Raw genomic sequence first — 27,918 nt, 5'->3', positions numbered from 1 at the left:
GAGTAGCTCTCGCCATGTTGGCGTGCCAGCAGGGATACTGCATTCTAATATAAGTCCTCAAAATATCCACCATACATCTGAATGCACGCCTGAACACGCCGCCTCTCGGACACGTTCGAACACTCCAGGCATTAAACGTATTCGATAGTAACAGCAGCCTTGTTCCACACCCTGGCGAAGTACTGCAATGCCCATAACGGCATGTCCGACTTCCTCTCTAGTTATTCGTTTGTTACTTGGATGTGTTTCACTGTGTGAGCGGAAGCTAAATCATATTCCACGTTGTCCAGTTCCGATCAGGTCGGGTCTGCAAGTCGGACTCGGCTGCGTCGAGACTGGTAGAACACGCATGCATAGAAATGATGTCCCGACATAAACAATCAACACTGCCCCACACCAGTACTGAAAAGGAAGGGAGGGAGTGAACGGGCAATGCTGAAGGCACAGTGTGTGTAATGCTATGCATCCGCCACGGTGCCCATTTCAATCACAACAAAGACTTGTAGCGGGATGTCTACCTGCAGAAATGCGTTAAGTGAGGGGGAGGGGGGATACCATGCTTTGTTTATATGGGGATACCATTTCTGTTCATGCGTGTACAAGCTCACTGTAATCGCCGACCGAGCGGGTCGAGTGGGAGCGTTCATCTTTACTCAGCACGGGTCCTGTGATTGTCTCTCGCAAAGTGTGAGTTTCTCGGAATGAGGGGGCCACAATAACCGATTTTGACTCGAACAGCAGCGTAACATCCGGTAACAAACACAACGAAGCAAAACTATCCGTAGTTTTTAGCAACTTAAAAGCTACTTACTCTTTTCGCAAGTCACTTGGCCATGGAATGAAATGAAATGGCATATGGCTTTTAGTGCCGGGAGTGTCTGAGGACATGTTCGGCTCGCCAGGTGCAGGTCTTTTGAATTGACTCCCGTAGGCGACCTACGCGTCGTGATGAGGATGAAATGATGATGACGACAAATACACCTAGCCCCCGTGCCAGTAAAATTAACCAATGATGGTTAAAATTCCCGACCCTACCGAGAATCGAACCCGGAACCCCTATGACCAAAGGCCAGCACGCTAACCATTTAGCCATGGAGCTGGACATTTTATATGAGACTCGAATTATTATTGGAGTGCATTAACTAAAATGCGATGTGATGGGTCTGAGAGGCCCGGTGCTGTACGCGAAGTTCAATACTTCTGTTAGTTTCCTCAGGATCAACCTGTACCACGCTGACGTCTCCACAAATTTTGTTAAGTATTGCCTTTCGGAATGAAAATTTCATCAGATAAATTTTACTCTGTTTGATGCAAAATAGTAGCATCCGTGGCTCAGGTGGCAGCGCGTCGGCCTCTCAGCGCTGGGTACCGTGGTTCAAATCCCGGTCACTCCATGTGAGCTTTGTCCTGGACAAAGAGCAGGCGGGACAGGTTTCTCTCCGGGTACTCGGTTTTCCCTGTCATATTTCATTCCAGCAACACTCTCCACTATCATTTCATTTAATCTGTCAGTCATTAATCATTGCCCCAGAGGAGTGCGACAGGCTTCGGCAGCCGGCACAATTCCTATGCTCGCCGCTAGATGGGGCTTCATTCATTCCATCCCTGACCCGGTCAATGACTGGGAAACAGGTTGTAGGTTTTGATTTCATTGATGCAAAATAATTGCTACTAACTCACTATTATATAACATGATATATTCGTACTTGTTCTAAGTATTTAAATCTCGCAGGAGATTCTCATGGCATATTGAATATTGACATCATCAGAGTTCCTGAAGTGTTCTATGGGTTAGGGATGTGTAAGAAGTTCAATACAGTGAACGCATAGGAAAGGTGAGAACGAGCTGACTATCTGTGTTATTTGCCTGAAAGAAAGTTTAATTGTCAACGGCTTAAGATTGCATCTTGTGTAAAATAATCAATGGCATGTGTATTATGATTATTTCTTCTTGAATTTACATCATTTGCCTTGTATGGCTGGTACCTCCAATTGCTCACTATTCATAATTATGGAGCCACCTAAAACTACATAAATTATGTGTTAGAGGTAGTCTACTTTCCTCTAGCGTACAGTGTTTAGTCAAAATTGGGTCAGCCGTTGTCGAGTATTACAAGGGTACATGTAAAGTATTTACTATCTATTTCTAAAAGTTGTCAGCACTGGAACCAGTTCAAACTATAGATATCGCTTTTTGGTGGTTCGTACTTCGTTCGTACAAAGGTCGGCCCAAATTGGATTAGTCTTTTGCTAATTCCCTAAGCGTAACTCTAAGGTGCGTACCACATATTACTACCGGTTGACAACACACGAACGGCCTAAAACTTTATAATTTGTGTACTGGTGGTGTGTACTATGTATATACACATATTAGTAAAAAAAATATTAGGCCAGACGTTTGGAAGATTTTCAAGGGTAACTGGGAGGATGGTACAACCTGAAAATTACGGTTGGCAACACTGCAATGGCCTGAAAATATGTAGTTATGATTATTTCTTCTTTAATTTATTTGCATTTACCTTGTCTTATCATAAAATCCAGCATAACAATTCACATATATTTTAAGCGTAGGCCTCTGAGGCCTGTGTTAGGCATTAGTATAGGATTAACGAGTCACGCATCAGAGGGTTAACAGAGAACAGGGGTTTTTAAACGGTCCTGGGAGATGTACGTTGAGTCCTCAGCTCAACGGGTGGAGGATCCCAAACAGCTCTACCGTCAGCTGTTATAGAAAGCTCTGGAGTCAATGAAAAGACGTTCTAAGGAATGAGATAGTTTTCCGTTTCTTTCTTCACTGGGCCAAACTATGCTGTTATATATCAATATGTCAAGTCCACTGAAACATATACTTCACAGACCTTACAAACAGCACGTTAACACTATTCGACACAGAAATTTTACAAGTCGAAATGATTGTTGTAGAGTGGTATTCCATAGAATGATAATACAAAGGTTGGACTTTTTTTTTTTTTTTTTTTTTTTTTTTTTTTTTTTTGCAAGTTGCTTTACGTCGCACCGACACAGATAGGTCTTATGGCGACGATGGGACAGGAAAGGGCTAGGAGTGGTAAGGAAGTGGCCGTGGCCTTAATTAAGGTAGAGCCCCAGCATTTGCCTGGTGTGAAAATAGGAAACCACGGAAAACCATCTTCAGGGCTGCTGACAGTGGGGTTCGAACCCACTATCTCCCGAATACTGGATACTGACCGCACTTAAGCGACTGCAGCTATCAAGCTCGGTGGTTGGACGTTCGACGTTGGTAAAGAATCGATGGCTTCACGCTTTTCTGAACAACCGACTAATCGTACGTGGACAATGTGATCCTATGTCGACACAGTGATTTATTGAGCTAATTACTATTGTGATCAGGTATATATCGCTGGCAGGTAGCCTTCAAGGTATGTGGCGTTTTAAAGACATGTCAGTGAACACGGAGGTAATACACTAGCCACATAGCCGTGCATTTTATCACGTACTCGCGTGCGCTGGCTGTCAAAGAAGGGGCGTAGCAACTTTCAGTGGCCATTCTGAGAACAGATTTTTCTACCCACTCCTGTCAACTGTCGATGTGAAAACTTGAGCAAAGTTTCAAGGAACGCATACCGTTGCTAGCCCCATAAAATGTGCCATCCCTCAACGACTTATGTACACCATACACTTAAGAACATTCTCCTAGAGAACGAAATATATAACAAGCTTATTTGTGATGCATGTATCTTCAGATTAAACCCCGTAGACCACTCACTCATTTACTTGTCCTAATCCACAGTTGTTTAGGACAATTTTTATGTTTCATATACGAGTAGTGGCGAAAAAAAAAAAAAAAAAAAAGAAAACCTCCAGCAAACCGTATCTCCGTTACAAATCATTGAGGCTCATTTAGTGTAGAAGCTGCAGACTTCCACTTTTCACAACCTCCTCACCAAGTGAACTACCGGTACACTAGTTGATAGGCACGTATTTAGTTGATCAGAATGTTGTAAGAGTTTTCACAGGCCGGGCTTAGAAGCTCAAACGGTAGAGCACTGGTCTTCTTACCTCATGTTGACAGGTTCGATTCCAGCCCAGTCCGGCGCATAAGAATCGAGGAAACTTGTTTTCTTATTACTAACTCAGACAGGTTTTAAGCGACCAGGGGTTAGGAAAGGGTCAGGACTGGGAAGGGAGCAATCGTGGCACAGCCTTAGCATTTGCATGATGTGAAAATATGGAAACCATGGAAAACTATATTCAGAGCTATCGATGATGGAGTTTGAAACCGCCCTCTCCCGAATTCAAGCGCGTAGTTGTGCGACACGTACCACACAGCCAACTCGCTCAGTAGGTAAGTTCCAATAAATTTGTAAATTTTTCAACAAAAATTATACTACGCGAACCTTTTCTTGAGCCCTAGTTCCCATTCAGCACTATGGAGCTCAGGGCTCAAGAAAAGGTTCGCGTACTATACATATATTACATCTTTCTGTACTTGCAGAAAAGTAAAATAGAATATGCTTGTTTTAAAAATCCCTTGTTTATCTATTGAGGGGATTCTCACTCGTCCGATCGCCTGCGCTGCGAGCCTGTCTCCGGCCAAACACCTTGCTGTAATGCGGCCATCGCGTGTTTTCGTACAAGCTTTCCTGTACTTAAGGTAATGAAATGTCGTATGGCTTTTAGTGCCGGGAGTGTCCGAGGATATGTTCGGCTCGCCAGGTGCAGGTCTTTTGATTTGACACCCGTAGGTGACCTGCGCGTCGTAATGAGGATGAAATGATGACGAAGACGTCACATACACCCAGTGCCAGCTAAATTATCCAATTATGGTTAAAATTCCCGACCCTGCCGGGAATCGACCCCGGGACCCCTGTGACGAAAAACCAGCATGCTAACCATTTAGCCATGGAAAGGTATTATGTATACACACACACTCACGTAATGAAAATGGCATTGGAACAACACACTGAACACTAAACACGTGAACACTTGAGTAAACTGAACCTTACGCTGATAAAATTCTCAGCAGATTGCGTGGGAGGGGAGTTGTAGCGCCGAGAAGTGTATAACAGCAAAGTGCTTGGCGGGAGATAGGCTCGCAGCACGGGCGACCGGGCGAGTGAGAATCCCCCGAATAGATAAAATAATGTCCCTGTATTAGTGTCGTATGCCATGCTGTTCATCCTTGTCTGGTTTGCACATAACTGTTTTACAATGAAACATTACTTTTTCTAAACATAAATTCCCTTTGTAGACTGATAATATTCTCTGTCATTCCTCGCACAGAGTGGAGGCCAGTGACCCAGATGTTGGCCTCTTTAAACAAGAATCATCATCGCCATCCTCTCACAGAAATAGGAAGATGGAGAACACTGTTTAATATTCTGTTTCTATCTGCTTGTTCCAGGCGCTGGTGCATGTGTCGACAGCTTACTGCCAGTGTGACCAGAAGGAGGTAAAAGAGCAGATATACCCTGCTGTTGCAGATCCTGAAAAGGTGCTCTCGGTTCTGGAGTGGATGCGCGATGATGTACTGGATATAGTAGAATCCAAGTGAGTGCACGATAGCTATAAACACTTCTTGTGGACCTCCACCTTCCTCAGTGACAGATGTGTGGATCAGTGTAACAGTACCCTCACCATTAAATTTGCCTTTGTAACTTGAATGCTAATACCAAGCATTTCTCTGATATCCTCACGATTTTGAGTCAGTAATAAAATCTAGTAGTTAACACTCTTGACTAGTGTCTCTGTGATCCCCGGTTTAATTATTGGTCCTAGTCAAGATTAAATATTTTTAGGGGGATTTGAATCCATTCAGTAGGTCATGAATGTAACTCTTTGTCATTATAGTGTCCTATTTTTGCTTTTCTTAATAATAATAATAATAATAATAATAATAATAATAATAATAATAATAATAGTTCCACTAGGCAGTAACTACATGTTTATGGCTCCAGAGACACCAAGGTGCCGGAATTTTGTCCCACAAATACCACCGGTCTGAGCTAGGATCAAACCTGCCAAGTTGAACTCAGAAGGCTAGCGATCTACTGTCTGAGCTACTCAGCCCTGAAAAATCATTTCTGAATTAACATGCTGTCTAATTTGATCTTAGAGTCTGCTGTACCGAGCAAGTGGTTGCGCTGTTTAAGTCATGTAGCTATCAGCTTGCATTCAGGAGATAGTGGGTTCGGATCCCATTGTCAGCAGCCCTAAAGATGGTTTTCCTTGGTTTCCCATTTGCACACCAGGCAATTGCCAGGGCTGTGCCTTAATTAAGGCTACGGTCACTTCCTTCCCACTCCTAGCCCTTTCTTATCGCATTGCCACCATAAGACCTATCTGCGTTGGTACGACGTAAAACAAATTGTCATCATCAGTGTCTAAAGAAAATTCTTTGTCTATGCAATCAATGTACTATGTCCTCAGGTCCTCGTTTCATTTCATAATAGGAACCATAATGAAGATTCTGTGGCAAGTCTGGAAAGAAATTTTTCCTGAGTGGACCTTGGCCTTTCTTCCCGTGACTTTTTCCTTCCAGCAGATTGATAAGAAAGGTATTGTGTCACGACAAATTGTAAGCTAAAGAAAAGAAAAAAGTCTGCTGTATGTTCAGTGGCTGGAGCTGAATCCGAGACACTGATATGTAATCACATCATATGTATCTATTTCGGCTAAATTGAACTGCGCTCCATGAGCCCACTGGAAGTGAATATTGTGAGCCTATCCAGCAATATGAACTACGCAAGGAATGTTGGAGCTTGTTTGGTACTCGACAAGGAGACAAACTGAGGCTTGTTTTCAGAGAGATGGTAGACATTTTGACCATTGGATTTAAAGAATAGCAAAAAAAAGTGTGCCATAATTTCAGAAAACAGACATATTTGAATGTACCTAGTAAGATCGTGGTTGAAAGTCAGACATCTCAAAAACCAAAGTTTTCTGGAATCACGACATAGCATACCATATTTTGTTTCTCTCTATACAGGGTGTATCACCTAAGAGACATCAGCTGCCTTTTACCTGGTGTTTTGGAAGATATTTTCAACTTAGGTTTTGTAATGTGTAGATAAGAGTCAGCATGAACAGAGACTGTTCATCAGGTACGTCATATATGACATCTAGTGTCAAAAAAACTTTGTTCGTAACAATATTAAGAACAAGTTTTGTGAAACTGTGAAAGGTTATTAAAATTAAAGAACAATTGCTTATAATTTTCAAAATTAATTTCTTCAGCTCATCCCGTTTATTTCCACGATTACTAGGGCCATCAGCAGTCATTTTGGCTTTTGAGGCTGGAGGCCAGTCTTAATGCCAGGTTAATTTTCTGATAAAAATTCTACTATATAAATACACCAAGATTAAAACATTGACCATATAGTCGGAATGTCATCAGCTAAGTCACTGCATAAACCATGCCCACAACAACTTACTATGCTTAACTGCAACCAGAGGAAGAGACATGAAAGTGTTTTTTGCTGATAAGCTAAAAATGTAAATTGTCATTTTACAAGCTAATGGAACACAGTTTACTCATATTTCTTCGAACTGAATTATTAATATGTGATATATTATTTTTGTTCTGTAAATGTAAATTTATGCATATTTGCAACCAAATTTTTGCTTAGCCGTCATTACTCTCTGTTCATCTTATGGCGGAAAAATATATCCAAACACCATGAAATAAGGAATATAGAATAAGTACATTTTGGCAATACATTTGTCGAAGTAACATATTTAATTGATTAAAGGTACAAGAGTACAGGTTAATATCCACGCAAGAAAAGCCATCACAAATGTGACATACTGGCCCATTAATAACCAGCGTAATCACCTGACTGTTGAATGCAGGCATGCAAACGTGCATGCATTGTGTCGTACAGCTGCCGGATGTCAACTTATGGGATGGAATTCCATGCCTGTTGCACTTGGTCAGTCGATACAGGGACATTTAATGCCGGTTGTGAATGACGCTGGAGTTGTCATCCGATTATGTCCCATACGTGCTCGACTGTGGACAGATCGGGGCATTAAGCACGCCAAGGCAACATGACGACACTCTGCAGAGCACGTTGGGTTACAACAGTGGCATGGGTGCGTGCATTATATCTTGTTGGAAAACACTCCCGGGAATGCTGTTCATCAATGGCAGCACAAAAGGTCAAATCACCGGACGGACATACACATCTGCACTCAGGGTGCATGGGATAACCACGAGAGTGCTCCTGCTGCCATAGGAAATTGCTTCCCAGACCAGAACTCTCGGTGTAGGTCCAGTGTGTCAACGCCGCAGACAGGTGGAATGCAGGCGCTCACCTAGCCTCCTCCTAACCAACACACAGCCATCATTGGCACCAAGGCAATACTTTTTTTCCACCAGTGTATGTTTCCTGACATCTGTTTGTACAGGTTCGTGACACAGTTGTGCAATTTTGACATTGTGTGTGCTCTGACTGCGAGAAATTTTCCCACCTATAGTAAAAATTTGGTTCAAAACCCTGTAACAGTGTGCATTTTTCAAATAGAGCCACTAGATTTAAAATTAAAATACCTGCTCTTGCAGTGTTGAATAGGTACCTCACAGTTGTTCAGAAATATTAGTGAACTTATTTTGTGGACATCTGTTAATTAAACAATTTTTCAAGGTAACTGCTTTTAAAGCATAATAATGAAATGGTTCACGTGAAAGTCATGTTGATTTGCAGAAAATCATGTGAAGGGAGGATCTCTATAGGAATAGGAATATCTTGCTCAAGTCTAATGTTTAATTTTTCTAGAAACTCAGAACTGATTTATAATGGGGCCTCATCAGGTTAAGTAGATTCAGATACAAACACATTTGGACAAACAAACTGTAATCTCATTGGGCTATATTTTTTGTTTATTTTGTTCAAATCCATTATAAATGTGGTATAGGTCTATGGATATTAATATTTATTTACATTTCAGGTTGCTGAATAACCTTCCCAACACGTATTCATACTCGAAGAATTTGACAGAACAATTGGTAGCAAGTTACAGCCCACGTATTCCTATTGGATTGGCCAGACCATCAATAGGTAAGCCTTCTACTAAAGACTTCCAAAATATGCTTCGTGACAAAAGAAAAAATACTTCATACCTACAGCATGATATTCTTCTCCCACATTCACAGGCTTGAATTTTTTAATGAAGTATGATATCAAAACCTTTTTTTTTCTTTTTCCAGTTTCCACTCAGTTAATTTATGACTATTAGTCAGTCTGCTGAAACTAACTTATGAATAAATGAATTTTTAAAATACAAAATTATACCTGAAAAAGGAAGTTAATTAACTTGTTTCAAGATATTTGCATTTAACTTTTGATTTATGTGTAAATTTGAGCAAACTGTATTGCATGATGATAGATTGTACCTTCTCTCCACATTTTTTTACTCACAAAAAAATGGTGCTTAGTCTACTGATGCAGTTTAATGTATTTCTCACACACAATAAAGAAAAATACAGTGGCGATCCCAATAACCACTTACTGTTGAGTACCTTGTGAGTAAGATTTGAAAAACAATGTGACTGCAGTCGGCATTCAAACTCGAATCTCCTACCGCCACAACTCCGGCACATTGTTCAAGTATTCAAGTCCTGGATGGAAAGACTCTAGAAGAAGAGCTATTCCCTAAAGTCATTTCTGTAAGCAAGCCAAATAAATACAATATGATTTTAGTGGCAACTTGCAAAATTCTGTCAATCTCAAGCATCCTACACACCATTTCCGTTTAGATGTTGTCATCGTCCATGAGCTGCTGGTTGTCAGTGATGGTTTCCAGTGACTGCTTCATTGTTTACAGCAGCCTTTCAGTCCACAGGCTCCACAGGCACAGTAGAAGTATTGGGCTGTATGTCCTGCTGCGTGGATGCTTTCAATTTCTTGCACTGCTGATGCTTTCCGGCTTGTCCTGCTTCAGACTTCTTGGGCTTACTCGATTTTTCAGATTTTCTTCTATCCTCCTGAATGAGTTTATGATAGTTTCTGATCCTTTAGACAGAATAGGGCATATATTTAGATATTTTTCAAAATTGGCACAAATTTAAATTTTTCAAATGACGTGGTCATGACGTTATGGATGTAATGATGACCAGTGGCCGCTAGTAATATGAGACAAATGTAACTGTATCACTGCAACACTCTAGCATCATGGAATCATGACTATACTAATTTTATTGCACTACAACAATCTCAATTTCAACACAAAATAGCTGACACTCCCACCACTCGCCGCGACGTTAACGATTATTGAAACTAATTTCAAGAAGTATTTTCATTTTTCACCTTTCTAGCCAATCCTATGATATTGGGAAAGAAGAGGTCTTGGCCTTAACCCTCCAGTGGATGCACTTTTCTTTGTTACACAAGCGGGCATGTGTTGTACTTTGTGTTCGTCTTATTTTTCCGGGATTTTGAGGCAAGAAATACAAAGTCATTATTTTCCCTTTTCTTTCTATAACTTTCTTTTTTTCCTCTCTCTCTCTCTCTTTTTTTTTTTTTTTTTTTTTTTTTTTTTTTTTTTTTTTTTACAACTTGCTTTACATTGCACCGACACAAATAGGTCTCGTGGTGACGACGGGACAGGAAAGGGCTAGGAGTGGGAAGGAAGCAGCCATGGCCTTAATTAAGGTACAACCCCAGCATTTGCCTTATGTGAAAATGGGAAACCATAGAAAACCATCTTCAGGGCTGCCAACTGCCAACAGTGGGGTTCAAACACTTTATCTCCTGAATACTGGATACTGGCCGCACTTAAGCAACTGCAGCTATCAAGCTCGGTATGCTACATTTATTAATCACTCACCAAGATTATTATAGTGTTTACCAACATTTCTTCCCACTCACTCACTCACTCACTCATTCACTCACTCACCAGTGGTATTAGAAACAGTTAATTCCAGATTTTCTCTTTTTACTCTCTCATTTATGCCAGACCTCGCAACTATTATAAGCTGCACATAACTGCCATTTGCCCATTTCTGCCACATGCTAACACAGTTGTTATTAAAATAGTGTTAGTGTTACACTTTATTTTACCATGCACCTGCCAGATGGTTAATTATGGTACAGCCCCAGCATTTGCCTGCTGTGAAAATGGGAAACCATGGAAAACCACTGTTGCCAACAGTGGGGTTCGAACTCACGTCACTCCAAATACTACAGCAGACGGTAGTATATGCAATAGTACATGGTGAGAAGGAAAGGATTACAATACTAAAAAGAAAGTATAGAAGTTCCACCTTTTCAATACACTAATATTAAGTTGTACCAATATTAAGTTACAACATGTTAACTTTGAGACTGGTTTCGACACATTTAAAGGGTCATCATCAGCTGATTAAGAGAACAGGGCAAAATGACTAAATCATAAACAATTATAAACACACATAACAAATATAAGATGCTATTCACAGTCAAAGGGATGTACGTAGAAATATCAACACTTTTATGAAGAAGTAAATTCAGTTGAAGTACATTTGTAACGTGACAGTCTTGTATGCTCCTGCTGTGCTATAATCATGTAAAAAGACGTTGATTTGATGGTAAATAATGAGTTAAAAAGCTTGATCCAACATAAAATCTTGAGGGATGACTTGTTAAAAGATTGATCTTAAGTGATGCAGCTTGTGTACAGTTGTTGCTGAGCAAGGTCTTATAGGCATTTGTTTTATCGGCACGTTGAAGATTGGAAAGTGACATACATGAAGTCCTAGGATACAGTGTAGGACTTAAGTTCCTCAGTTCGATGCAGATATATGAAGCCTAAAGAAAAGGAGACTTAAATAGAAATATACACTGGAGAAATTTTCAAGTGTTTATTATAGAAGTGGAAGTAAACTTCACCACCTTCAAAAGATAATGTATAAAATAAGCACAAAACTAACTATAATCTGGCTGCCTTTATAGAATTAAGATACTCAACCAGCATGACTTCCTATTTGTCTGTGAAGTGAATTTGCAAAGGAAAAGCTAGTCAGGAGGAAGCAACACCCATTAGAACTAACTATCCAAACTAACCCCATGGCACTACAGCCTTTGAAGGGCTTTATTCTTCTTTTGGTCAAATCATGAATCTGGAGACACTAGTCTTTTCATTTCCCTGCACCGACATAGGGTGAGATTTTAAAAAGGGAATAGTATTGTTTTGAGTGACTCTTTCGTGCTCTCTGACTTTTGCAGGGATCTCACATCTTCCACTTTCATATCATTCCAGCTGCCTCTCCATTGTCTCAGAGGTAAATAGATTGGGATGTGACAGGCAAGTGAATTCATTACTGGCTTGTAAATAAGGAGACTGCAGTTCAAGTCTGAGTCTGTTTTGTTGTGGGTTCTCAAGGTCTTAAACACTAAAGTGGCAGCTAAGAGAGGTAGCATGTTCTATTATTGACTAAATGTAAAGTTATTACAAGTGCACTCGAGTTCAATTTTTCCACTTCCACAGTTTGTACTCATTAACTGGACAGACCCAGCCCCGTGGATCATCGATCTCCTGCTCTCCAATATCACCTCTCATACCACGGTGTTGTCCTCAGAGCAGTTCACTTCACGACTCAACTCACACGCCATAATTTGAATAGTCAAGATCGTCTCACTCCTTACTGACACACTCCCAAGTGACTTGTTACTGACTCACTCACTCTGGATTGTCTTGTGACTCTTTCTCTCTCCCTGACTTTTGCAGGTATCTCACATCTTCCACTTTCATATCATTCCAGCTGCCTCTCCATTGTTAGCTGTTTCCAGCATCTTTGAAGGAGCTCAACCAATTTCCTTATTGTATGCCTGGACAGTTTGCTGGGTCTATTGTTTTCCTCGCCACTGACCCTGCCCACATTGTCGCCTCTACTGGCGTTCTCAACTACCACCGGCCCCTGCACTCTTTGCCCATATATATGGGCTTTTTGAAATGAAATATCATGTTCCTGTGGTTTGGAGTCCATGTAAAACTGGAGGTCTAGTCACTAACCTTACTTTGTTTTTGTATCTGAGTAGACTATTCCTCGAAACAACAAGCAACATTAGTTGATAAACTGCTTCTTTTTTTTTTTTTTGTGCACCAATTATCTAAAAGTATTTGTTAACTTTTTAAATCATTGTTTCTGTAGAAAGAGATTGCATGTTGCATTTATCTGTATACATGTGCATATAATTTTAGGCAAAATGGATATAAATGAATTGAGATGTATCAAATATGGCTTTTCTTATGACTTTGCTGGCTGAAGTATATAATTCTGCTTTGCTGAAAGTTCCAGTTATAAAAAGTGTTGAGAAACAATATTACTTTTCAAGACATAATGCATTAAGTACATGATGACAACAAAAAATCTTTAATTACATGAAAACAAAATATTGCAAGGAATTATATCAAAATAAATGTTATGATGATGAAAGAAAAAAAGTTGCATTAAAACAAAAGAAAAAAATACATGACAGTTAAAAATTACATTTGAGTAGTGTAACATAATCATTAAAAGCATTCACAAAAAAATTTGTAATAAACTTTGTATATACCGTAAAGAGGTGTAACTTCGGCCACTGACGGATAGCAACACTTATTTTCTCCTGCCTCCTATACTGAAAAAGATGAACCACTTGCAACAACCAAAATGCACATACAATAGAATGCTGTATTAATGCTCGGTAGTCCAAAGAACATTGGCGAGCTCATTGTTGAGTCAATCTATTTTTTTCGCAGCCCCGACTATTGTCTTGTCTGGTAACAGCAGAAAACAAACTGTTCTCTTGCCCCAGCATTCGATTCTCCATTCCAATGGTTTATGAGGTCAAAATGTAAGTTCGTCTGATCAACAAAATTTGATGCATTTTATTCAAATAGGTTTTTCAGGGAATAGTTTTGTGATAAGAATTGTTCTTTTCCGGGGTAACTTCGGCCATGCCAAGAACATACAAGAAAACATTATGCGGCCATGGATATTGTAATTACAATCCTTTTTACTTCAAGAATGCTTTAGAAGGGATTAATAAAGGCACAATAAGAATAAACGGGGAAGTTTATCCCGACAGGGAGGAGAAAGACGGTTCCCATTTTCAATTATAAATAGACGGATATCAGTTGACATGGGCGATACACATTTGAGAACTTGATTGACAGCCCAGATATTTTCTAATTTAGAAGACAATGTATTATGAGGACAGTCTACAAAATTGCTTCTTTTCCGACCGCCTTTTCTCTCCATACAATTGGGCTTTATGATTTTCATACCTTTTATTTTTTATCTTTTATACCATTACAAATATTTATGCAATGCAATATGTGATTTGTAATATCAAACAATGCTTGTACACTTAGGCTAAATAAAACAGTTTTTTCTTTGGGGAAAATGTGAATTTGATCACTATACATCTGTTTCACCACAAATCGTTTTAATTTGTTTGTGATTGTTGATACTGGGCATTCTGCAGTTTTTTAAAAAATGTTCACCATGGCTGAAGTAACACTTCATCGAAGAAAACTTTGTTTCTTGAGTAATTTTTATGGCGGCCGAAGTTACCCCAATACATGGGATAACTCCGGCCACTCTTTCGATAATCATAATTCATTAGTGAATAACAATTAGAATTATGTTCATATATGAAAATGAAGAACAAACATGGCAGAACTTATATTCTTCAGAAAATTAGAGAGAATATTTCACATTTTAATTTTAGAAATATAGGAGAAAGTGGCCAAAGTTCCCTGTTTTATGATAATAACGTAAAATATTTCCTTGCATGTAGCATAACATAATTACAACACAGTCATTTACAAGTTCACTCTAAATCTATAAAATATTCCCTTGTGAATAATGTAGCATAATAATTACAATGCTGTCGCATACAAACTGAAATACTTCCAATAACTTAACGCCACTATTTACAGCAGATTGAGCAGTGCAATGACTTACTACTAGCTTACATTGCAAGTAGCCCACATCTCATAAAAAATTACATATGGAGTTTTTTCCTTTTATCTCTCAGGATAGAAAAGAACATGAAATACTCTTATAACATAGCAACTGGTAATTTGGATTCATTACTGTTTTATATTGATCTTGGTTCGTGAAATGATTCTTTGTCACTTGAGTTCCTCTCTCTCCTTTGTGAAAAGATCACAAAGTAACTCTGATTAATGAACTCTAGTTTCTTAAGAAAACACAGCTAGATTTGAAAGTATATTAGAATGTACTTTCTCAGATTAATATTGAAGGTAATATTTTTAAGTTACTTTTTTCAGTGACTCATACATGGAAGGAACCACTAGTTGGCTGGGTTGATAATATAAATGGTCCTACTGGGCTCCTAATTGGTGCTGGGAGAGGAGTAATTCGATCGATGCACTGCAAAGCAGATTATCATGCAGATGTTGTTCCTGTGGACATAGTTGCAAATGCTGTCCTGGCTATGGCCAAACAAGTGGCCGACACCAAGTATGTATCTCCTGTCACATTTATTTCAGTGTTAGCAACATTTAACTGCAGAAAGCTTGTATTATGTTGTAAGCGATATGAAATACTCAGTCAGTTTGATGATAATTGTTTTGTATTTTCAAATGTTACATTTATTTCTTAATCACACTTATGTTACTATTTGAATAAATACAAAAATAAGGGGGCAGCTCAGTACGTAGACAAAATCTGTATATATAATTTGAATGTGTAACACAATATTGTGATGAAACCACAATACTAACACCTATGGATTATACATCGAAAGGAAGGGGTATATCTTAGGATTACCAGAAAATTTTTAATTCCATGAAGTCCTTTATTTGCATAAAAAAGTCATTTATTTGAATAATATGATGCTTAGGTCATTGCAGTAAACTTCATTCGTCGATAAATGGCTCTCTGAAGGTTGTCTCCACTGATTTTTCTATGCCAGCCTTATAGAGGGCTCTGTGAAAGTTGTGTATGCAGATCTTTCTATGTTAGTCCGATATATCGCTTTATGAAATCAAGTTATCACTGGAATGTTAGTTGTTGCTCCATGTTGGTTCTAATAAGCAAGAAGCAGAAAGAAATCCATCTCAGGATGTTCTATATTTCAAGAAGTCCTTTATTATGAAACTTAATTCAGTTATTCAATGTGGAGTTATTATGTTATTAAATAAAATCTATATGTACTGCCAAGCACAATATTTTGCTACAGAAATGATAAATGGACATTTTAATTTGTGTTGCCACAATAGTTTGGTTTATTTTCCACAACCTCAAGTAAATGACGTACTTACAGGTATGATGCTACATGATAATGATTTCAGGAACCATGTAAGGCACTTTAATACTGTAGTACAATGTCCTTTGCATCCTCTCTGCTAACCATTGCCACATTCCAGTATTAGGTCCTTACTGTTTTAAGATTCTGGAGATGATTCATAAGTACTTTTCAGATTCATTGTAAGGCCAGCTTTATGCGATAGATTCAAGTCTTGCCAACAGAATTTGTGGTGAAAATTCTATAAATTGCAAATATTAAAAAATTTGATATGTGGAAGTGTAAGATTAGAGGCAAATAAAGGATCTTCCAGAGTTCAGTATATTTTCCTTTACTTTTCTCACACTTCCTTTATCATCAGTTTCATTTTTGGTCTTTGTTCACAGCTAATGCTGCGACAGACCACTAGTATTGATATCAACAGAAAATAAAATCAGATTTAACCTTCAAAAGCCATACATATATGTCCTCGTATTTTTAGAAGTAATGTTCTCAGTACGTTCAGCATCTCTGGTACGATGTTTCAACCAGGGTTGCACTTTACACTAAACCTTTTCAGTATCAGAGAAGCATTCACCACAAAGATGATGTCTTAATGCACCAAACAGGTAATAATCAGGGATCTGATGAAGGCATTAAGATAAAGTGTCTCTAAGTCAGGTTACTTGAGCATAAATGTTCATTGAACAACAGGTAGGCTACTCGCCAATCAGTTAACCAGAATGTTTCTTCTCTGACAGCAGTCCGTGCATTAGCAGAACTTCATAGTATGTTGAAACATGCATATTCTCACTTTGCCATTTTCAGAATCTCAACTTCAACCACAAAATATTTTCACCACTGCTACGAGCTGTATTGTATTGTATTCTCACAATAAAATCCAGGTATTTTGCAGTTTTCTCAAACACATGAACCTAATACATAAAAACTTTCATTTTGGAAGGAAGATAAAATGTAGAACATTCATATGAATATATGGGGAACGTATAGCTTACCTACATACGAGATATCACAAAGTGAATTCTCAAGATCTATAGAGTCAGTACTTAAAAACAGTAAGAAACAGGTTCAAATATTGGTCAGTACTTTGCCCTTTATGCCTTTGCTGGGGAGACCTAGTGTTTACAGTTCACTATGTCTTCTGGCATGGGCTAGAACAAATTTGTTATTTTCATCCAGTCTCAGTCTCATCTTTGGCTTTGACAACATGAAAGTGACCGAGGTATCACCATTTCGTATGCAGCCAGTCCCTGTTATGAATGATGTGAAAATGTCACTCATAGGGTCAGTTGGTGTGGGCATTTAAGTGGGATTGGCAGACTGAGATGTAATACCAACTTCTGGCACCGTGAGGAAAGCAACAGGAAACTATTCACTCCTCATTTCCCTAGTACGCCTCTTCAGTGATGCCTGGCCCACCTATGATGGCTGATGGTGGAGCTATTGAGGTCGAAACCAGCCTCTGGGCTGTACACTCAACATACGTACATTTTGTCCTTTTGAGAATAATCGGTATGAATATTCATACTGTGGGGTGTATAGTGCTCCTTCAAAGCTTGATGTATTGCATATCTAGTCATCATCATCATCATCATCATCATCATCATCATCACCCAGATGTTGCATTGCATCGAGGAAGTTCCCATTAATTCCACAATCTCTGGTCCCAATGAAGAAAAGTTGATGCAGGCAATGGCCGAAGAGTTTTCCCCAATACTGAAGAATTGTTCAACTGTCAGGAGTCAGACAGTATTGAGAAACAAACATGCACTGATGGTTAATTAAAGGGAAAGCTAGGGTTCTCATGAAGGGATTTTCTCAACATCCTGGGATGGATTTTGGTGAGACCTATGAAGTTCAATCAATCAGTCAATACTGATCTGCATTTAGGGCAGTCGCCCAGGTGGCAGATTCCCTATCTGTTGTTTTCCTAGCCTTTTCTTAAGTGATTGCAAAGAAATTGGAAATTTATTGAACATCTTCCTTGGTAAATTATTCCAATTATTCCAAACCCTAACTAATACAATATGGTGCCAGTAGGGGCAAAAGATCCACATGGGTCGACGCCCTGAACAAATAGCATTTAAAAGTAAAAACCTAGGTACTTACAGTGATCCCCGTAAGGAATTTTCACCCCATCAATGCAGTAATTGCTCCCATGGCGCAACTCAGTTCTCTTTGCCTTGGTATGGCTCATGCAGCACAGTGTGGGATATGTGTGTGACTGTTCAACGTCTCCACTGCCTTCCTTAACAGCATTGTTGATGAAGAGATTTGGATGAAAATTCCAAAGTTTATTGAAAGACTTTTGAAGTTCATCATTGGAAGGAAGTACGGCACTGAAGATGTAATCAACAAGTCCAAGATGATGTTATCCAAGCTACTGAAGGGAAACAGAGTATTTCACATTTAAAAAAAAGCGATATACAGATTGCAGGGTGAACGCTGTTGGTACTAGCGTTTGGATCGAGAGTTACAGAAGTTTGGAGCAAAGCTAATTTTTTGGGGATGTGAGTGTCTATGTAATGACAATGACTGCTGATAATTATCATCTATGTTGACGATATTATTGTTATATGTCAGAACCTCAGAAGAACTGATGACCTCTACGGATTCCTGAAGAAGTCTTTCGAGATTAATGATTAGGGTGACATATCATACTGTACAGGAATTGAATTCACTTGCACTGATTCAACAATCACGGGGGGTCAACGAGGATACGTCTTGGACATACTTGATCTCTTCGGATCATACCACCCAGTCTCCATGCCACTTGATCTATGGACAAAGCTATCGAAGACAGACACTTGGACCATCAAGGATGGAGAGAAACTGCTGTACCGTGAGCTCGTTGGTGCACTCGAGTACCTGTCTGGTGGAACACACCCCGACATATCTCATACAACCAGTGTTCTAAGTCAATTCAATGACTGTTTTGGTGCCAGCCGTTGGCAGGCTGCAAAATGTGTGCTATGTTACCTCAAAGGTACACTCGACTTCACCTTCACAGTGAGAGAGAACAGTCTAGCTGATTTTGTTAACGCTGACTGGGCTGCCTGAATCAACAACAGATCCTATACTGGATATGCCTTCACAATGAGTGGAGATCCTGTTTCCTGGGAGTCAAGAAAACAGCGCTCAGTTGAGCTTTCGTCTACAGAGTCTGAGTATACAGCTCACAGCGATGCCTCCAACAAGGCAATACACCTGCAACAGCTGTCCGAGGAGATTAGTAAAAGTCTACTGCCAGCTGTCAGTCTTCACATTGACAATAAAGGAGTTCAGAAATTGGCCAAGAATCCTGTATTCCACTCATGCACAAAGCACATTCATGTGCATCATCATTTTATGAGGGAAGGTATGCCTGCAGAGGAAATCAACTTGAGGTATCTTGCCACAGAAAAATGCCAGGGGATGTGCTCACAAAAGAATTGTGCAGAGTCAAGCATTGGAAGTGTTTTAGCAACCTCGGTCAGAAGAAGTGAACTATTCAGGTGATCGTCACTTTGAGAGGGGATGTTAAATATGATTCAAATCAATGAATATTGAATTTTCATGACCGCATTGTAATCAAAACCGACTTTCAACCTATTAGGTCATGTTACGTACATTTAGTACGTGTTGAAGAGATGTTAAGTACAGAACAAAAATGGCCAACCAGACACCAGTGGGATCCGAACCCACAACTTCCTGATTTTGCGTCGGTTGCTCTACCAATTAAGCTATGGTGGCCTATGCCATCTTTGTTCTGTTGGAAAGGATCTAAGCTACAGGTCTGGTACTACTACCATCACACTGTAGAGTGTGTTTAAGTTTCCCGTTGAGGGCCAAGTCAATGACGCGAAATTGGGAAGTTGTGGGTTCGGATCCCACTGGTGTCTGGTTGGCCATTTTTGTTCTGTACTTAACATCTCTTCAACACATACTAAATGTACGTAACACGACCTAATAGGTTGAAAGTCGGTTTCGATTACAATGCGGTCGTGAAAATTCAATATTCATGAACTTGGCCCTCAAGGAGAAACTTAAACGCTCTCTACAGTGTGATGGTAGTAGTACCAGACCTGTAGCTTAGATCGTTTCCAACAGAACAAAGATGGCATAGGCCACCATAGCTCATTTGGTAGAGCAACCGACGCAAAATCGGGAGGTTGTGGGTTCGGATCCTACTGGTGTCTGGTTGGCCATTTTTGTTCTGTACTTAACATCTCTTCAACACATACTAAATGTACATAACATGACCTAATAGGTTGAAAGTCAGTTTCAATGATTCAAATCGATCCGCCCTCTAGTGCCACAACCTAGTAGTTTTTGGTGTTTTCTCTTTGGTTACGAGCAGCCATCTTTTGTTCAGTTCAGTTAATGCCAGTCACTTAACTAGTTACCCGCCTGGTGGCCATGATCATTAAGGCACTAAAGTCTATACAGTACGGTCACACACCATGGTTAGCCAGTTTGAGTCCCATTGGTCGAAAAAATGTCACCATCAGAATGTTGGCTGGCAGGGTAGGGGAAGTGGTGGTGTACAATTTCTAATTAATTAGACTGCATGCCAAAAGCCTGGATTAAACCCCCAAACTTCACAGTGTTTGTATGGAGTGAGGACATATGACGCTCTTGATGGCAATTCCTCCATCGGATGGGAACATAAAACTTTGTGCAGATCCCTTCAACAGGAGTAAGCTACATGCTGACACCAGGTTTCACCCTCTCCCTACCTCATTATCATCATCATCATCATCCCACATCCAGACAGGCAGGTCGCCCACGAGCGTCATAGGATATAAACTTCATGGTTTTGATCCGTATTGAATTGTGATCGCAATAATAATAATTAAATTAATGTTGTAATGGTCCACCTTTTTCAATACTATAATATGCAATATTATTGAATTACAATTACTAAACTAGGGACTAGTTTCGGCCTTGTCTGGCATCTTCAGCTTTAATGTAATACATCTAATAACTAAACAAATGTACAAACACACAATTGACATAAAAACTAATGTAGAAACACACAATTAACATTAAAATCTGGGATGAACTATGTGTAAAGTCTGAAAAAGAAATTAGGCTCTAAATTCTTAGCATCTGGAATATGCTCATCATCCAGACTCTTTCTTGTATTAATATTCATAGAACTGTTAGTTCCTCACTGCTAATCGTTACAATTTCAATTGCAAAACGGGAACTGGTAAATATTGATTTTGTAGTGAAATCATCAATCACCAAATCTACTTGAGTGGTGTTAGCAGTATGTAAGCCACTGGATGCCACTGTAAATAACCACCAAATAAATAACCAAATAGAGCCGAACATGTCCTCGGACACTCCTGAGACTAAAAGCCATACAATAAATGAATGAATGAATGAATGAATGAATCAATCAATCAATCAATCAATCAATCAATCAATCAATCAATCAATCAATCAATCAATCAATCAATCAATAAATCAATAAATAAATAAATAAATAAATAAATAAATAAATAAATAAATAAATAAATAAATAAATAAATAAATAAATAGTTAACTTGTTCAGATGGATTCATTGTATTAAACTTGTTCCTTATTGTATTCAATAAATCTGCACCTGGGTGTTGTATTTCATTTCAAAATCCACAGCCTTATTACTTTTTGCTACACAGTAATATATAGAACAGACATGTGCATAAAGGGTATGGTAATATTTTAATGTCCCATTTGTGAAAATGAAAATTAAAATCAACATTACTTTGTTTAAATTTTGACCAATTCCAGGATATTATAAGTTCCAAATGATGACCGATGACTATAATCCAGTACTGTCTCAGAAAATCCAAGATATACAACAACCTAGCCACAAATCGCAAGCTTTATTTTTGTTCAGTATTTACATTTCATTTTCTGTGTTCATAACTACTATAGATTGTTAATGTATACATTTGTTGTAGTATTCTGGATCCTTGTGGTCACCTGGAATTTAATCCAGAATAATGCATTTTAAGAATATTGAATTAAACAAAATCTTTTAAAATATGATCTTATTCCCTAAAACTACAGGTATACAAATGATCTTTTACAAACTTTGATAATAACAGTTACTGTTCTTTCTGGAGATAGACCATAGTTATTCACATAAGATTAGCAGCTGTAGATGTTAAGATCTTGTCAAGAGAATATTTCCATTTTTATCATTAGATCTAAGTTAGGTCCTTTTCTTTGCATTATATTCCAGCTTTTCACTCACATATTGGTATTTCCTACAGGCCCAAGACACCTCTGGTTATTAATGTGGTATCGGGTAAAGACAAACGAGTCACCTGGGGAGAAGTACTGAATAATGGACGTCGTCATTTATATAACAATCCTTTGAGCAATACAGTATGGTATCCTGATGGCAGCATCAAGAGCTCAAAACTAGTACATTTATTGTGTGTCATCTTCTTCCACTTCCTGCCAGCATATGTGATTGATATCCTGTTAACGCTCTGCAGAAAGAAGCCTTTGTAAGTATCTATCTTATATTATTTATCTCTTGATTTTATGTTAATATTGTGACAGTGTCCACCACGCAGATCACAGGCCAAGAGAAGTGAGCTGGTTTGGCCCTGTGTGCAAGTGAAAGACATCACAGCTGGGCTATTGGCTGCTGGTTCTTAGTTCACTACAGGAAGGAGGGTTTGTAGTAGGATGTGCTGTACTCCTTCTGGTCTCTCTGAGAGCCACTAGCAATGACCAGAAATCTTGAGACAATTGGGGCCAAGAGATTTCTTGGCATATATAGCTTCCAGACTGTTCTGGAACCACTGACCTTCCTATTTAAGGCAGGCCAGATGAGTCTTGAGTATAGTGCAGTCAGTTCAGTCTGAGAGTGAGAGATACTGTGGACAGTAGGATATTATCAAAGTTTTTTGTGGCAGCATGTTAATGCATATAAGGCATAAGAGTTATTCCACAAATAAGTTATTAGTGATTACTCCAATGAAAGCCCTTATAATCAGATAGTACTGGAGATGACCAATCGTTGATTCTAAATCTTCTAGTTGGAGGTGTTGCCTGTTGTTTCCATTTATTTCTCTGAATTAATGTTTTCTGGTGAATTATGTATTATGTAAAACAATTTGGTATTAAAAAAATTGTGAAAAGAACTCTTTAGGCTTGGTTGCCATATCAAAATATGAATGTGAAATTTGTCCCTGATTAATATTATATATCAGAATGATACTTGAAGGTCCTGAGTCTAAGTTACCCACATCGGTCCATTTGTCAACTGTTTTGTTCTCCAGGACACGTGAGTCACTCTTGCACTGAGAAGATTCGCTACTTGAATTTCCATCTTCGGACTCTTCAAATGAATATTACTTTCATCTACATCCGTGGAGTCCACAATTGAAGCAATTTCATGCTCACTGACTCTATTCTTACTAAACATGTTAAAAAATAACTTTATAAATCACAAAAATCCTGTATCAAAACTTGCGACTTTCACTTGACTGAACACAACAGCTTCTCACAGCTTGTAAAAAGCTAGCAGGGAGATAATGCATCTCTATTCAATGATTCCCCTTTCAGCCAGACCTAAAAGTGTTGTTTATTGCCATCTGTTGAACTTTTTAGTACTACATGTGCTGACCACTTAATATATTAAATTCTGTTCACAGGCAACCTCTTATGGGATTTAATGTATTAAATTCTGCACTCTAAAAGTCAAACTGTTCAAGAAATTTGTGGAAATGCACTGTAGTCATTAATTTATCTCAACAGTGATATATGCTACATTGCCATTTTTATACTGGTAGTTACTGGCCCAAATGGAGCTGCTGTTTCTAGTATGATGAAGGTCCGCCCTTTGCTGTTCTCACAGCCTCTATCCTTCTAGGAAGGCTTTTCACTAAGTTTCGGTAGATGTCTGCAGGTAATTTATTCCATCCCTCCGGCAACATGCAGAACAGTTCTGTAGCTGTTTTGGCGCTATCTGGTCTGGCTGTTAACCAACATTGTAACTCATCCCATCAGTTGGGTTTAGATGAGGTCTTTGGGCCTGCCATTCAATTTCATTCACTACCATTTCAACAAACCACTCAATTACAGCTTTTGCTTTGTTAAAGGGCGAATTATCATGTTGAAAATGAAAAGGACTAGTTTCAGTTCTTGCCACAGGGTGGGTAGCATAGAATTGTCCAATATTGCCTGATTGGCTTTGGCATTCATGATTCAAGGAACTAAAACTAGTGGACCAAGACCAAACCATGAAAAAGTAAACCCACAATATAATACCTTCTCTGCCAAATAACACAGTGGGAAAAATGCCCTGTGGTAAATAACGTTCACCTGGCTTTTGCCAGGTCCATACACGTACATTAGACTGCCACAATATGTAGCATGATTCATCATTCCACCTGTCATTTTTCCATTGTTCTCAAGGCCACAGGTGACACACAGTATGTTTCACCACTGTAATTGACAGTGAGTATTCAGCTCGGTGATCTTGGGTATATATGCCGCAGCCCGTGAACCCAAGTGCAAACACTTCCTGATGAATGGGATGAGTACTGGCATCACTTCCAGATGCCAATTAAAAGTCGGTGGCGTTTCCTAATGAAGCTTGCTGATTTGACTTCACCACACTTCAATGGTCCCTGTCAATTATTGACTTCCCTGATCAAGGAAGTCCCTGGCATTTCCATTTCACCACTGCATCACTCTTTCTTGAACATGGTTTCCAAATCTTGTCAGAATTCTCACGGATGAAATGACTGAATTGGTGGACTTCGATAATTATGCCCTTTTCAACCCCCTGAGCTCTCATAATACCGCTGTTTCGGCTGCTGCCGCTAGTAAATAATTCTGCTGAACACTCATGGCCTTATATAGGCTCACAACAAAGACCTTGCCTGCAGACAAAAAAGAAGTTTTAATGAGCTTCGTAACAAGCCAAATTTTTTACAGTAATGAGAAAATGTTGTTTGACAAAATTTACAACAATATTTTTCACAAATATCAGATCAAATAAAAAAATTGGCATAAAGATCAACAATAAGTTACTTTAAGATGTATTAAAGTTTGGTAACAATTAGATCAAGACTTTTAATGTTCTGAATTTCCATCGGAAATGGGAAAAATACCAGCACTAATTTTTTTGTTCAACCTGCATTAAAATTTTAACTGGGTGCACTAACAATTTCTACTGCACATAATTGAACGTAGAATAAAATAACGTTTGGTTTAGCTTGTTTCTATGCTGGACAAAGGATAAACTTTTTATTAATGTATTCATTTGGGTGTCTTTACTTTTTTCCATGGCTCTTGGATTTAAACTTTCACAGGACTGTCACTGATATTCCCATCATTTTTCAGTGTACCGATATCAAAAAAGATATAGAACAAAAATTTGCCATGAGCTATTTTAGTGTAAAACCAACCCTTGTGAAGCACCTCCTCCTGGTGAAATTTTTGGCCAACTTATATTAAGACCCTGCTCGACCTGTAACTGAAACTGTAATACCAAGTTCATTAAAATCCACCCATCCATTTTCACTGATGCTGTAACAGACACAGACAAATATTACTGTATTGGAAAGAGATATAGAACTTAAAATTTGCCGTGAGCTATTTTAGTGTAAAATGAACCGTAAGGGACATACATCGGGTTAATATTTAGCCCCTTCTGAAGCATCCCTTTCTGATGAAAGTTTTGGATAACTTATAGCTAAGATTCTACTCAACCTTTTTTTGGAACTAATACAAAGTTTCATTAAAATCCACTGTCCATTTTCCTTTGATTCTATAACAGACAGACAAATACTAACTTAACTCAACATGTGTCATTACAATGATGTTAGTATTCTTGTCAGAATACAATATTAACCTACTGGAATGTCATGGTTAAAAGCAATGTTATCATATGAAATGCTTGATCAAATGAAAAAACTGCACATTTTCTCACTTTTAACAAACAGTACTATGTTGTTCTAACAGTGCCAAGTTCCAGAGCTGGATTGACCAGGCCGCAGGCAGCCGTGAACACTCCTCTGCCGTAGTTCATTAAGTGTGCACACTGTTCATTCCAATTAGCGCCAGAGGGAAGGTATCAAATAGCTGGAATACTATGATGAAGCAGTGTATTACATAGCAATAGTCATCAGAAAATTTGTGAACCAGAGGAATGGCATGCTATAAAAGAAAGTTATCTTACTTCCCACCAATATTCAGGCAGGCTGTGTTACTCGGGACACAGCAGTAATCCCATCTATCAGAGATGAGTGGCAGCAGAAGAGACAAAGCACACAACAACAAACAGGGTTCAATGTAAAGTTATTGATGATCAATTTTATGAGCTTTCGATATTGTAGGCATTCACATTTAGTTTTCTTCCAACTCCGTGATATTAGGGCATCTAATGTGAAGGGAGGTCTTCTTTCTTTCATGACTCCCTCTTATTCTTATTCTTCAAGCGATCGTTCCATTATCATGACAAAAACCATCACCAGTTTCCATGTTAGCAATGCTCAGCGTTGATATGGACTAAGCAACAAAAGTCTAAACTCATGAATTCTATTATCATAGTCAGTATGGTAAAACTGTATAAGACATAAATGATTGGAAATTGGTATTCTCTATAATGTATGTTTGCTATGTAGTACTTTTCAATAGGACCAATAACATAGATATTAACAAATTTTAGGTTCCTTCCCCTAAACTACTATTTTATCCAGCATGAATAAAGTAATTTATAGCCTAGACTGTAGTGGTTTACTTCCTGACTTTACATGCTGATTTTCATTAAATTCTGTTCACCCATTTTCTTGTGGCTGGCATTGATATGGACTTAAAAGCAACAAAAATTGAAATTCATTAATATATCTAAAATCATAGCCAATGTGGTGCAAATGGATACCAAACCAAACCCTGTGGCACTACAGCCATTGAAGGGCCTTGGCCTACCAAGCGACTGCTGCTCAGCCCGAAGCCTGCAGATTACGAGGTGTCGTGCGGTCAGCACAACGAATCCTCTCGGCCATTCTAGACCGGGGGTGGAAATGCATAAGACGTAAATTATCAGAAATTTAATTCTATATTACTTTAGTTATGTAGTATTTATCGAAAGGACCCCCAATAACAGATTTTTGAGAACTGAATTTAAGTCCTTTCCCTAAACTACCATTTCACTCAGCGTCAATAAAATTATTTATAGTCTATATTGTAGTGTATTATTCACTGACTTTATATACTGATTTTCATTCAATTCTCTTCAGCCATTTACTCGTGATGTGCATGCATATGTACATTTATAAATACAAACATACAGAGAGAGATGAGAGAAAATTTACAAGTGTATTTCCTTGTTACTGTGGACATAACTGATACAGAAATACCATTCTTCTTTAATTCTGAGCATTGTACAGGCAAAACTCTCATTTTACATATATATATATTATACCAGGAAAATGTCCGACTCGTTGGCTGAATGGTCACAGGAAATTATTATACCAGGAAAAATTAAGGATATGGGCATGAGAATTTTGCAAAAGGGTATACGGTCCTTTGCGGAGCAGGTACAGAGAGAGGTAGATGCAGAGCGAAATAATGGATAGATTTTAAAACTTAATTTATTCAGCTCAAGAATTTGATGAATAAGTTCCCTATTATTTCTGACTCGTAGCATTAAATCAAATTAAAATATTTTCTAAACAAGTTAAAGTCGCCTGGCCATTTGAAA

The 27,918-nt window shown here is 38.6% G+C and overlaps 1 protein-coding gene across 2 annotated transcripts in view; it reads left to right on the top strand.

Moving 5' to 3' along the window:
• Nucleotides 1-27,918, top strand: part of LOC136865558 (putative fatty acyl-CoA reductase CG5065) — a 239,617-nt gene that overhangs the window by 189,012 nt on the left and 22,687 nt on the right. For both annotated transcript variants that reach the window (XM_067142415.2, XM_067142414.2), the window contains exons 4-7: nucleotides 5,384-5,529; nucleotides 8,929-9,038; nucleotides 15,238-15,430; nucleotides 22,466-22,705. In XM_067142415.2, the coding sequence (XP_066998516.2) occupies nucleotides 5,384-5,529; nucleotides 8,929-9,038; nucleotides 15,238-15,430; nucleotides 22,466-22,705 (689 nt within the window). The remainder of the gene's footprint in view (nucleotides 1-5,383; nucleotides 5,530-8,928; nucleotides 9,039-15,237; nucleotides 15,431-22,465; nucleotides 22,706-27,918) is intronic.

This window comes from Anabrus simplex, chromosome 1 (genome assembly GCF_040414725.1).
Source record: "Anabrus simplex isolate iqAnaSimp1 chromosome 1, ASM4041472v1, whole genome shotgun sequence".
Classification (NCBI taxonomy): Eukaryota; Metazoa; Arthropoda; class Insecta; order Orthoptera; family Tettigoniidae; genus Anabrus; species Anabrus simplex.
The sequence above is the reverse complement of the archived record's forward strand: the minus strand, read 5'-3'. Positions and strand labels throughout refer to the sequence as shown.